The sequence below is a fragment of the Schistocerca piceifrons genome, chromosome X, assembly GCF_021461385.2.
Source record: "Schistocerca piceifrons isolate TAMUIC-IGC-003096 chromosome X, iqSchPice1.1, whole genome shotgun sequence".
In the NCBI taxonomy this organism is placed as follows: Eukaryota; Metazoa; Arthropoda; class Insecta; order Orthoptera; family Acrididae; genus Schistocerca; species Schistocerca piceifrons.
Window position 1 is genome coordinate 803,197,510 of NC_060149.1, and position 12,964 is coordinate 803,210,473.

The 12,964-nt window shown below is 41.8% G+C and overlaps 1 protein-coding gene across 1 annotated transcript in view; it reads left to right on the forward strand.

Moving 5' to 3' along the window:
- The first annotated feature begins 612 nt into the window (after positions 1 to 612).
- Positions 613 to 12,964, forward strand: part of LOC124722863 (cuticlin-5) — a 325,648-nt gene continuing 313,296 nt past the window's right edge. The window contains exon 1 of the mRNA XM_047247993.1: positions 613 to 785. Within this exon, the coding sequence (XP_047103949.1) occupies positions 760 to 785 (26 nt within the window). The 5' untranslated portion in view covers positions 613 to 759. The remainder of the gene's footprint in view (positions 786 to 12,964) is intronic.

Sequence of the window (12,964 nt, forward strand, 5' to 3'; positions counted from 1 at the left end):
TTTTTACTGGAAGGACGTGTGGGGGAATAAAAATTGTAGAGGGAGACAAATAGTTGAATAAAGTAAGCAGAATCAGAAGGATGTAAGTTGCACTAGTTATTCGGAGATGAAAAGGCTTCCACAGGATAGAGTAACATGGATAGCTACGTCAAACCAGTCTTCGGACTGTTAAAAAAGAGTAGCAGTTCAGAGAGAGAGAGAGAGAGAGAGAGAGAGAGAGAGAGAGAGAGGTCTAAATAACTCTCATTACGCGATCTTACTATTTTTTGTGAGGTTGAAAGATCATGCCCATCGAACAGTGAGCTTTAAACAATTAGAACAATTAGAGGTATTCGTATTCGCTTGGCGTTTCCACGTTCGCACGTCGGATTCAGAAGGCATTATTGAAGAATGCGATGCAGATCTGCTTTTGCAGTTGAGCAGCGTTGCGTGAAACTATTCTTTGCAGCGGCGAACAACCAAGGTCCTGTGGTAGGGGGCAAGACAGCGGCGCGGTTGGCTCTGGCGTTCCCCGGGCCTTCGCCGCGGCCAATGGACGGCGCGAGACTGTTACATGAAAAGCTGTGGCGCGGGGGCGGCTGCCGCTGTCAGTGTGCTCGCTTTCCTCACGGGAGTTGCTCGGAAGATGGTTTCGTAGCACGCTCAACGCTGCTAGTCGACTCATTGTTGGGGGCATCGCACCTTCTCTTCCTGCGTCGCGCACAGCTGTTGGCTCGAGTTGTGTTGTATCTCAGAACATCTACGGAGAACCATTCAAAGATGCTGACTCTTCGTAGATGGATCGTGTAAGTAATATGCAATCTTCTATTCTTGTACTTTCCGAAAAAGTGTACACCGCAATTCCCCTATTACTTACTTCTTCTCTCAGGCATTCAGGTATTTTTTTTTTTTTTTTTTTTTTTACCGTCAGCGCTTTTTCAATATTTTCACTTTTGTGATCCGTGATAATTTTGACTTTCTGAGTATGAGTTAGAAGGGATTCATATCTGTTGTGCGCTGAGTGTGCTTGTTTCAACATAAACCTTTCGTTTCTCAATAAGTTTCAGGATGCGTCCATGGATATTTGTAGGCTGAAGGGATCTTTTATATCGAACATTTTCCTTTTACAAGCGATAACGCATACTTGCCCACAGATAAGTGTAACCTTCTAGCACTCTAACAAACTACTCCGTCACTAACTATATAAATTTACCTCGATAATATTTGCTATAAATAATGTTGGTTTTCTCTCTTTCCTTTGCATTTTTTAAGACGTGGTTCACGTCAGTTACGTAGTCGCGGACAATCCAGATATACGTTACATTGCAAGATAATCTTTTTTGCACTGACATGAATTCACGATGTGTTGTCTCAAACTGTTCCTATGCAGAACTCTGCATGCCATTTAGAAGGTGTAGAGAGCACCAGGCGACTGGTACACGTTTTCTGAGACAAACTGCCTTTAGTATACAAGCCACCGCATACGTTAGACGTTAAATTTTCAGTTCATCAGTAGCGTCATACCGGCAAACGTTAATGTTGAACCAACTGGAAGCCGCTACGACATGTGGTGTGTGTTTACATCGTGGTTTATTTATAAAATACTATTTATGTCGTTCGTTACCAATGGAGTGGGTCGCTTTCTTCCACATTTAGTCAAAACTGCACGTTTGCCGAACATGTGGGAAAACTAAAATTTAGCACGAGTAATTATACAGACTTACCTTGGATTGTCTTTGGATCTGTAAGTGAAGATTTGTAGTGAGACTGAACCATGAGAGAGCGATCGTACCTTCAATAAATCTCGTTTCTGAAGGCCTTGCGCTTTGTCGTGTGTCAATGATGTACGTCACTGTTGTGTTGCAACAACAATAGTAGGTTAAGAATTGAATATGGAATTTTAAAAAAATGATCTATTGCTCTGAAATATTAAGTGGATGAGGGTAATTTCTGTTCTGCTTTTAAAGGCAGGCAGAAAACAGTGAGGATGTGAAGTACACGCTCTTGCTGGAACCGCGGAAACAGCTCGTGATTCGATGTATATCTGTCACTGTCATTGAATTCACGTCGTGATTTTTCTTACTATCACATAGGTCAATGTTTTTCTTTTAGTCAAACGAAATTTATCATATCTTTAAGCTAACTCAACGGGAGCTATCTTCCAACAAATAAAATAGTAAGGTTAAAATTTAACGTCTAGTAGACGTCGAAGTAATTAGAGACAGAGTACCTACTTAACTGGCCAATGATGGAGGAAAGAATTGGCAGTGGTACTATACAAGAAACCATTTCAAAATTCACCTCAAGTGATTTACGAAAAAAAGGATCCAGGATTTTTGGACAGCAATTTGTTGCCCTTCTCTTTCCGAATATGAGTACGAGTCATATGCCTTAATCACTGTAGCATCCCTCGATCTACTGAAGAGTTCATCGTAGCATATACCTGCAAGCGTCCATGGTAATGGGGTATCGTCGCTGCTTTTTGAAGGGAAGATCGAGAGTTCGAGTTTCGTCTCGTATATTTGTGTTATTTTTGAATGAGTCGTTTCTGTGTGTGCGCTCTATACTTCAAACGTATGTGTAATCGGGTAAATTTGATCACAAACAAAGTAAGAGGAACAAATAGGAATAAGAAATAATGAGTGACAGAATAATTCCAATACGCAGGGTCAGATCTCGGTTTCCAACAAGCACATTATTTCGCCATGGACCACCTCAGTTCAGGAGAGCAACTGGCAGTTCATGACAAAGTGGTATTTTGGTGAAATATGTTTACCATCTGCTCCGAGATCCGACCGAGCACACGAGAGTTGTTCTCGTACCATCAACGCCAGGATAAAGTAGTAAGTTTAATTTGGCAGTAGTGAATACGCTGTCGGCTGAATTACAACATAAAAATTACAGGACGATGCACGGTTCAGGGTGGAAAGAAGCCTATGTAGCATCTAAAGCACTTCATTGTTAATCAGGGACGCAGGTGTAACCTTGTTATTCCCAATTGTTGCTGCAATTCATGTCAGCAGCCTCGTTGTAATGGGATATTACATGATTCGCTTAATATCTTATACCTTATGAATGGAGAGAAAAGCAGTCACATTACAGCAGCTTATGGCAGGTTCCGGGCAAGTCTTGAGGAAAATCTGCAGTAGTCTGAGCAAGGAAATATCTCTGTTTGGGCATTTTGCAGTATTGCGAAAATAACCAAGTTACTCTAACTGCAAAGTAGTCTGACCATCAATGGGCAGGGTTCAGCAGGAAGAAAAGAAGAGCAAATAAGATGTCGAGCGTCTCTCTCCTAATCTTTTTAATGCCTTCTACATCTACATCTATACTCTGCAAGTCACCTTACAGTGTGGGGCGGAGGGTGCTTGGTATACCTTTGTTCCTGCCCCAGTCTCACATGACGTGCGAGAAGAGCGAGTGTTGGGAAGCCTTGATATAAGTTCGTATCTGGCTAATTAAGCTGCCATAGTTACGCTGTACGACTGCACATATTTCTGCACGCTTCCCTGCAGGCTTTGTTGCTTCATCTCCACTGTATTGCAGTATCTGCCCAGGTGAGGTCAAATCTTCTCCGCTTTTGCAGTTGTCCCTAGGTTTCTGTATTGACAGCTTAGTGTCCTATATACGACGCCTGTTACTACTTACATTTTGTTATTTAAATTTCTGTCATTTTCATACAATGATCAAGTGCAGAGTTTCGAACGATAACAGTTTTTCTTTTCTGTAAATTTGCTGTCACTCCTTTTCCGTTTCGGCATTTTCTAATTGACTGAAAAGTATACGCTCAGAACTGTATGTTAGGCGTTTCCTTTTAAGGACTTGCGTAGCACTGGTTCATCCTGAGTACCACTTCTTGGACCTCATGATTTCTATTACGGTAGTACCTGCTATATGCGATAATTTGAACAGCGCATAAGGATTAAAACAAAAGTAGTGCGCTGAACATTGCTGAAAGAAGTAATTAGTTTCTGAAATTCTGATTGTTTTTCTACCTTGTTTTGATTCATTCTATTCCGGATGGTGACTTTATTTAAGGTGAAACTATGGATCAGCATCTCTTCGCAGAATATTGCGTATGGATGGCGTAAGATAATTATAGTGATCATGTGTCGGCCAGATGACGACATTAAAGTCGGCGGCACGTCTGTTCTTTTCAAGAGGAGAAGATTCCTTTATTCCATACGACACAAAAATAACACTACGTTGGATAAGCTCTCATATCAGACATAAAACTAGCTTTCGTATCTCAGATTGATAACATAGGCCAGTGTGACGGCACTCGATCCGGATAGAGATGATTCCAATACCGGTGGTGGAAGGATTATCGTCACCAAGATTTTGTCTGCAAGGGGAGGTAAAGATGTGACATACTTGATTATCAGATTATGAGCCAGAGTTGTGTCCGAAGTCTCAATCCTCTCCGCAATGTCTCATGGCGTGAGGGCTAGTGACGCTAAAAATGGTGAGACGATCTTCTGATGAAGACGTTAAGGTCCGCAGTCTCACTATAAGGAAATGTATGAGAGTCCACATATGGAAAAAGACTCTCCAGTTAATGGCTTGAAAAACGAGTCTTTTACAAACTACAGCTACACATTTGTGTAACACTCGTCGACACAGGAAATCAGTGGGGGATTCCAACATTTAATTGACGAATATGGATCTTCGTTTTCACTGATTCCGCGTAATAAAATTGGCTAGTCCGTTGTGATATTTCCATCCTTGACTTCATCATCCGACAGAAATGGCAATTTTTCACTGTAGTTGTCCAAAACTGTTAGTGGCGCGTCCCTATTCATCGTGTAAAGCAACTGGGCCTACTGTTGTGTTTCTTGATTTCTTTCGGCTATTAATTAAGGGAGAAATGAGGAAACACTTTGGCATACACCCACACCTATACGGAAATGAATACTTAGATGAGGTCGATACTTCGTTTATTGGAATTCAGCATGGCCTGGTTCATTTCCCCCTCCTCCTTTTCAGCTGCTGTAGGGGACAGGTACGGTGTGCCTTATATCGACAGTTATGAGGCAGTTGAAGGAATGAAAAGCAGTATATCGTGATGCAGCTGGCATAAACGATCGTGAGTCAAATTTTCTTAAGTGTTTCACACAAACATTTTCTGCAATTTAAAATCGAATCTGTGATCTTTTCTTTGTATGAACCTTGTCAAAACGGATTAACAGTGTGTTTTATACCTCTGGCCGTAGAATCCAAAAACATCGAATTTGAACCGAAGCACAACCGTTTTTCTCCATTTTGACATATCCGTAGGCTCTGGAACAGAAATAAAAGAATTTAATACAGTAAAAACACGATATACCACAGATTCGTATATAACGCGGTGTAATTATCTTATTACTGTCTGCATATTGCATTTCTGAGGTATCATTTATCCCTGTATCCATCAAGGCTTGAGAACAGTGAAACATCCCCTTAGAAAAATTATAAATGACTGTGCTTAAACTGACACACAATATTTCTAGCCCAACGAAATCTGACTTTCAAAAATCCCTACAAAAGAATGGCCCTGACTAACAATAACCTATACCTTTCATGAATCACTTACCTCACAAAATTCTTCGTTACTCGAACTACTGCAATGCAGCGAGCGCCACTACTGCCAGATAAATAAAAGATTCTAACTACTGAAGGCACTAACTACTGATAGGCATAGTTAGCAAATGAAAGATTTTGATAGAGAACAAACTATGTATTTACCTTAATAGTGTTCAAAAGTCATTATATATATATATATATATATAGTTCATGATATCCAGTATTACAAATTTACTCTATCTGATGGACACACGTCCAGATCATCCGCTCTCAAAACTCCGCCATCTCTCTCCCCACATCCACCACTGCTGGCGGCTCACCTCCAACTGCGCAACGCTACGCGCTGTCTCATCCAGCTGCCCAACACTACAATAGCAAACAACAATGCAAACCAGCCACAGACTGCATACAGCACAGCCAGTGATTTTCATACAGAGCGCTACGTGGCGTTACCAATATAAAAACCGAAACAGCCTACTTACAACAGTAGTCGGAAGAGATAGGGTTAACAATGTTCAATGTTGGATTTGTCTTATTATCATTATATCTATAATGTCATTGGACAGAATCCTGAATACATGTGTCGCGGTTGACATTGTGACAAAGTTAACAAAGTGACAATAGTCTAAATGAGCACAGCCACAATGTGCATCATGTATTATTAATTGAGAGTCTATATTTCTGTGTGGTGGTTACAATGTTGCAGAAACAAAAAGCATATTCTGTGAGTGATAAACCAAAGATTTTTGATCGTGTGAAGAATGATGATATAAAAGCAACTTAAGAAAGTATATGTGGTGTATCTGAAGAAATGATCAGGGGATGATTGCCCAGAATAGAATATACTTAAAACACTTGTAAACACAGTTGAAAGTGATGTGAAAATGGATAGAAAATGGACGGGAATAATCAAAGACAGTGAACCTGACGAATGTCTTTGTAGGTGGTTTTTAATAACACAAATTGAAGATGTGCCACTTTTCGGTCTAATTATTAAAGCCCCAGCTGCTAAATTTCACTTTGATTTATATGTCAACAAAGGCTGTTGTTTCCGACGAATGTTTCTCAAACGTTGCCATGGAGTTATCCAAACGAGCATTGAAGAAGACTCGAGAACTTCCGACAGTGAATCCGCTTCACGGTTTTCTGAAAGATGGATACTTAAATAATCATCGAATGTACACTGTCCAGTCACTTTACCGTGGCCACCTGTCAAAAGCCTTTATAACAACCTTCGCAGCGCGGATCGCTGCAGGATGTGCAGAGAGAGTCAACAAGGCTGTGCAAAGGTGCCGAGAGTGATTTTGAGCCATGCCGACTTTAGCGCCGTGGCCAGCTGGGATAGGTTTCTCGGTTGAGAATCTATGGCACTATCGAGGTGGTCCCACGGATTCTCGATTGTGCTTAAAGCCGGGGAGCTTGGTGGCCAGAGAAGTAGGGTAAACGCATCCTGGTGATCTTCGAACCAAGCACGTACAATGCGAGCTGTGTGGTACGTTGCATTGTCCCTCTGGTAGATGCTATAGTGCCGATCAAAAACAAGCGGCATGTAGGGGTGGACATGGTCTCCAAGGACAGATGCATACTTCTGATGATCCATTGTGCCTTTCAGAATGCCGAGATCAGACACAGTTTGCGACGAAAACTTTCTGGACCCTACCGACAATTATTGCATGGTGTTTGCTTTCAGACGTACACGCGTAAGATGTGATTCATCTGAAAAGGCCACCTGCCGCCATTCAGTGACCGTCCACTGGGGGTACCTGCGTACAAATTCCAGTCTTCGTCGCCCATAAACAGCTGTCAGCTTGGGTGTACGAACCAGGCGCCTGCTGCGGAGACCCATACGAAGCCACGTTAACTGAACCGTGGTTGAGGAGACATCGTTGGTAGCCCCTTAGTCCATCTGAGCGGTCAGTTGCTCAACAGCTGCACGTCTATTCGCCCGTATCCATCTGCGCAGCCGTCGTTCACCTCTGTTATTTATGGCCCATGGTACACCACGACATCCTCGGTGCCGGTTTTGGATAGCACCATTTTGCAGTGCACTGTATGCTTTAACCACGGCGGCACACGAACAGTTCACAAACTTAGCCGTTTCGGAAATGCTTCCACCGTTGGTCCGAAAGCTAATGAGCGTGCCCTTTTGGACGTCAAGTAAATCGCTCCGTTTTCGCATTACGACAACGACTGCACTGTTTTCCGCGTCTCCCTCGACACATTTTATATACTCTCCACTGCCAGGGCTGCCACATGCCGTCTGTGAGTGGTCATTGCACGTTGATGTCGAACATAGGCAATGGTCACATTAGTATGACTGGATCGGGTATAACGGTAATATAATGGCGCTTTAAAGTCAACTGCTTCCAATCAAAACTCTCGATGTAAAAAATTCATGAAATAAAACGGGTTTGAAAATGAAGAAATAGATAATCACCCTCCTCTTTGTTACAAATAAATAGGGTAATCAAAACACACACACACACACACACACATATATATATATATATATATATATATATATATATATATATATATATATATATATATATAGGGTCTCCCAGCTATCTTGTCCACCCAAAATATCTCTGGAACAATAACAGCTATTGGAAAACGACTTTCACCGGTATCAATGTAGGGCTGGGGCTCATGAATGTACATATTTAGAAACATTCTAAATCGAAAGCATATGTGTTTTTTAACACAAACTTATGTTTTTTTAAATGGACCTCCTATATTTTTTCTTCAGCAATCCATAGCATGACAAAGCACATACACAATGGCGTTGATTGCATCGCAATATTCCAATTACATCCCGAGATATTGAGACGCGAAGTTGACGCTTGAAACACCCGACATGCGCTGCTAGCGCACGTCCTGAGGCTCAGGCGTGAACCCCGTGCTGCCCGTAATCGCAGCAGCATGGCAGCAGACCGTATTATTCGTTTCGGACCTCTTGATAAGTATGGAAGTATGATTACGCATGTCAATCACATCGCGATTACGGGCAGCATGGGGTTCACGCCTGAGCCTCAGGACGTGCGCTAGCAGCGCATGTCGGGTGTTTCAAGCGTCAACTTCGCGTCTTAATATCTCGGGATGTAATGGGAATATTGCGAAGCAATCAACGCCATTGTATATGTGTTTTGTCATGCTATGGATTGCTGAAGAAAAAATATAGGAGGTCCATTTAAAAAAACATAAGTTTGTGTTAAAAAACACATATGCTTTCGTTTTAGAATGTTTCCAAATATGTACATTCATGGTCCCCAGCCCTACATTGATACCGGAAAAGGCATTTTCCAATAGCTGTTATTGTTCCACAGATATTTTGGGTGGACAAGATAGCTGGGACACCCTGTTTATAAGGCTCACCGGCCATTCCATTGATCATCTTCTTCTATGCGGATGCATGAACAGTGCCCGAACTCTCACGGGAATCGGCAGTAAAGCCGCGAGTGATGAGTATAATGGGCAAGGGCACTATGAATATAGTGCGGGACAATAAGTTGCGAACGTGGGTCTCGCGGGAGGCATGCCAGAGATAAGTCCCTGCAGTCGCACTATCCTCTGTGTCCTCGGTGGTTCAGATGGACAGTGTGTCTGACATGTAAGCAGGAAATCCCGGGTTCGAGTCCAGGCCGGCGCACACATTTTCAACTGTTCCCGTTGACTTATATCAACGCTTGTATGCAGCTAGGGGTGTTCATCTCATTATAATCTCTTTGTATTGGTAAAAGTAATAGCCAGGGATCTTTTAAACGTGGAAATACGTATGTCATCATTACAGTCCACTTACATGCATTCAAAGAATGACTGTATGAAATCCGTCATCTTCAAAAAAGTGGTTTCAAGAAGCGTTTGTTCAGTCAGTGAGGAAGCACGTGCGATCTTTTAAACTGGGAAAAGAAGTTCTGCTGATCCTTGTCCACCTCCCAGCTCATCCACATGCTGATGCGTTCCAGTCAGAATACGAAACAATAAAAAAAATTGTTTATGCCTGAGACACAACAGCATGAATTCAGCCGCTGGATCAGGAGATCATACGAGCATTTGAGGCTCATTGCCGTAAACTGCTCACTTCAGTAGTAAATTCAGATGGTGAAATGTTCTTGAAATCTGTAAATCTGAAGACCATCGCTTATTCAGTAGACCTTGAGTGACAAAGCATTAGTGTAACCACTATTAGAAATTGCTATAGCAAGTTTCCCATTGAAGAAAAGGCAACAGATGAAAAACGTAGTGACACAGGTTTCAGCAGCAGTGACATCCAGTCCGCATGCGATGTTCAGGACTGTAGTGTTGATCTTAGAGACTTCAATCGCTAGGCAGTGGTCAACAACGAGGAACAGATTTTAGGGATCGTAGATGACCTAGACAAAATACTGCAAGAAAATGAGATTTGATTTACATTTGCTATCGAAAGGCTAAAGCTTTAACATTTGTCAGTTGCTTTGAGTATTCACTTCCATTTATCAGTCACAATAGTGTTTTTTTAATTAATAATACCACTGCTGGTTACGGCAATTAATGTCATCATCAGATGGCTAACTGATCACGACAGTAATTTTTGAAATTGTTAGTGATAATGTTAATAAAGAACGCAAGAGTAACACAAATAAAAGTTAAGATTTTAAGTAGTAATATGTCTTAAAAAGATAACTGTTTCTAATTTTACTATCTCTTCAGAATAGTACCAGTGTAGGGTTCACATTGTTTAAGTCACCGGGTGGTTCTTTTGGAGAAGCCGTGTTCCGATCCTATCCTGACTTAAATTTCCTTGAATCATGTCAGGCGAATGAGAAAACAAGTACTCAGCAATTACCTTTCGCATTCTCGTCCATTCCCAACATGTGTTCCAACTCCAGTTATCTCGATGTCGATGCGATGTTAAAGTGAAACCTTTCCTTTTCGAGAATATTCTCTGCTTCTTGTACAGGCTTCTAATTAACGGACAAAATCGATGTCCGGATACGCAGCTATTTTCGCATCTCTGGTTTCTTAGTATTGTCTGTCTAGTACAGCATGTTTTGCAGGCGATCGGATTCCAATAACGTGAAAATAGTAACAATACTTTTTCTTAAATTTGGCGTCATCGATTCAACTAGGCTTCAACAATCGAAGTTCGAATCAAATGTATTGTATTAGGTCAACAACGTTGCTTCCACTGTTTTGCAATAGATGGCAGTGGCGGCAAGTGGTGGTGCAGATCGAAAGTGTCATTCAATAAGCTTAGGCAATTCTAAACATAACACCATCAAAATATTAGTCGATTTGTGATTACATCATAAAATTGTTCTGCATTAAAAATGTCAGCTTACGAGCGCAGTTCTCGTCATTTGCGGGAACTTTTAATTTTCTGCTTTAACGTGAAGAAATGTGCTGCTGAGACTCATGAAATGCTGGGTAAGACATATGGTGAAGCACTTCTTAGTGAAAGAACGTACAGAGAATGGTTTCAACGCTTCGAGAAGTGTGATTCTGACGTGTAAGACCGACATGGCGGTGGAAGAGAGAAGGTTTTCGAAGCTATTCAAACGATCACTGTGAGATCGTTATCGAAAGCAGATCATGCGTTTGATCGAGCACCAAACGGCCACAATACAGCGTTAGATACAGCATGACAGTTCTCGACCCGATAATGCAAAACCCGTCAGAACACACTTGGGAACGTTGAAATTGGAAGTCCTACCTCACCCGCCGTATTCTCCAGATATTGCTCCCTCTGACTACCATCTTATTCGATCGGCTGCACACGGCCTGGTTGACCAGCACCTTCGGTCATATGAACAAGTACAAAATTGGATCTATTCATAGAATTTCTCAAAAGACGCCCAGTACTTCCACCACAGGATTCGTATGCTACCCGATAGATAAGAGAAAGTAATGGCCAGGGTTGGCCAGTACTTTGGATTGTAAAGTTTTTAAGAGTTTTTCACAGTAAAGAATAGAACTTCGAGAAAGAAACGTCGGAACCAAAGTTGTAGACCTTATATGAATTACATTATAGTATGTACATAACACATTAAATTCGAATACAGTGTGCTGTATGAATGGAATTCTAATGTCTTCATAAGACATACAGTAATGATACATGGAATACCTAGTCACTTCCTGAGGCAGGACTCGACCCACGAGCTCTGATTTATGACACAGTGGAGCTACTTCGAGAACACTGACGCAAATCTTTGTTGGTATCGAGAAGAATCGAGTATTTCCCAGGCCTAGGCTCACAGATAGTTGTTGTTAAGCATTCGCCATACTGTTGCCTGTGGAATTCATTGTGTTTCAAAACTGTTCATCCGATTTTAGCAGATTAATTTTTCTAAGTGAATTAAGATACAAACTTCAGGTGACTTTTAACTTACGCGTCGAAACTGCAAGTTTATCTTGGTGTCTGTGGTAAGTTGTCGGTAGAGACCTCCCTGGTTAGCTCGTTCGCTCTCTTGTTCATTACCCAATGTCCATCGAGTCGAGATTGCGATAACAGAGCAACAAAAGGAGTTTTTAGTTCTCCATTTCAACAGGTACTGTTCAGTTACAACTGTAGGGAGTGAGTTTAGTCTAAAGTGCAAGAGCTTATGACCTCAGGTGTTTGGGGCTTTAAAGTTCAAGATATATATAAAAAAATGCTCCTCTTACAGCTCAAAGCATTCGACGATGGCTCCATCAGTTTCACAACACAAGTTGTTTATGTAAGGAGAAATCACAGGTCGCACCCGCCTGTTCGTTCAGGACGCAGAACGCATTCGACAGAGCTTTGTACATAGCCCACTGAAGTCTAATCGTCTTTCCAGCCAAGACTTAGCCATTCTTCGTGGGTCTATCTGCCGGGTTTTCCGAGGACGTTTATGTTTCTAATCATACATGAATCAACTGCTACAAGCTTTTCATAGTGGCGACAGTGAACATAGAGTTTTGTGAATTCATTCTGGTCATGGAGAAGAAAAATAATATTTTCCTCTCACTTTTAGTGTTTGTAATGATGCCAAATTCTAGTGAAAAAGCGGGCTGCCACAACGAAACTTAGCCGTCACATACCGTTGTGAAGCAAGAGTGAGATTCTTCAAAGCTTCACGTGTTTTGCGCCGTTTCCCGAGAAACGATTTACGGCCCATTCCTTTTTGCGGAAAAGATGGTTACAGGATCACGTACCCGTGAGATTTAGCTGTTACCATAATTGCGAGACCGTGCCAGTCGTTTCATTTTTCATACAGGCTAACTTCTGCGCTGGCACTGGGCACTTGCATATAAGAGCACTGCTTACCAGTGAGCTGCCTCGACTATTGATCGGCCTTAAGGAGCGCACTGATCTCACAGTGCACCATTGACCTCACGTTGTCGCCATGCCTCACTGTACGTTAAACAAAAATAAGAGTCTCGTTTTTCTGTATTTCGTAGCTAGCTGACACTGATAATTCTG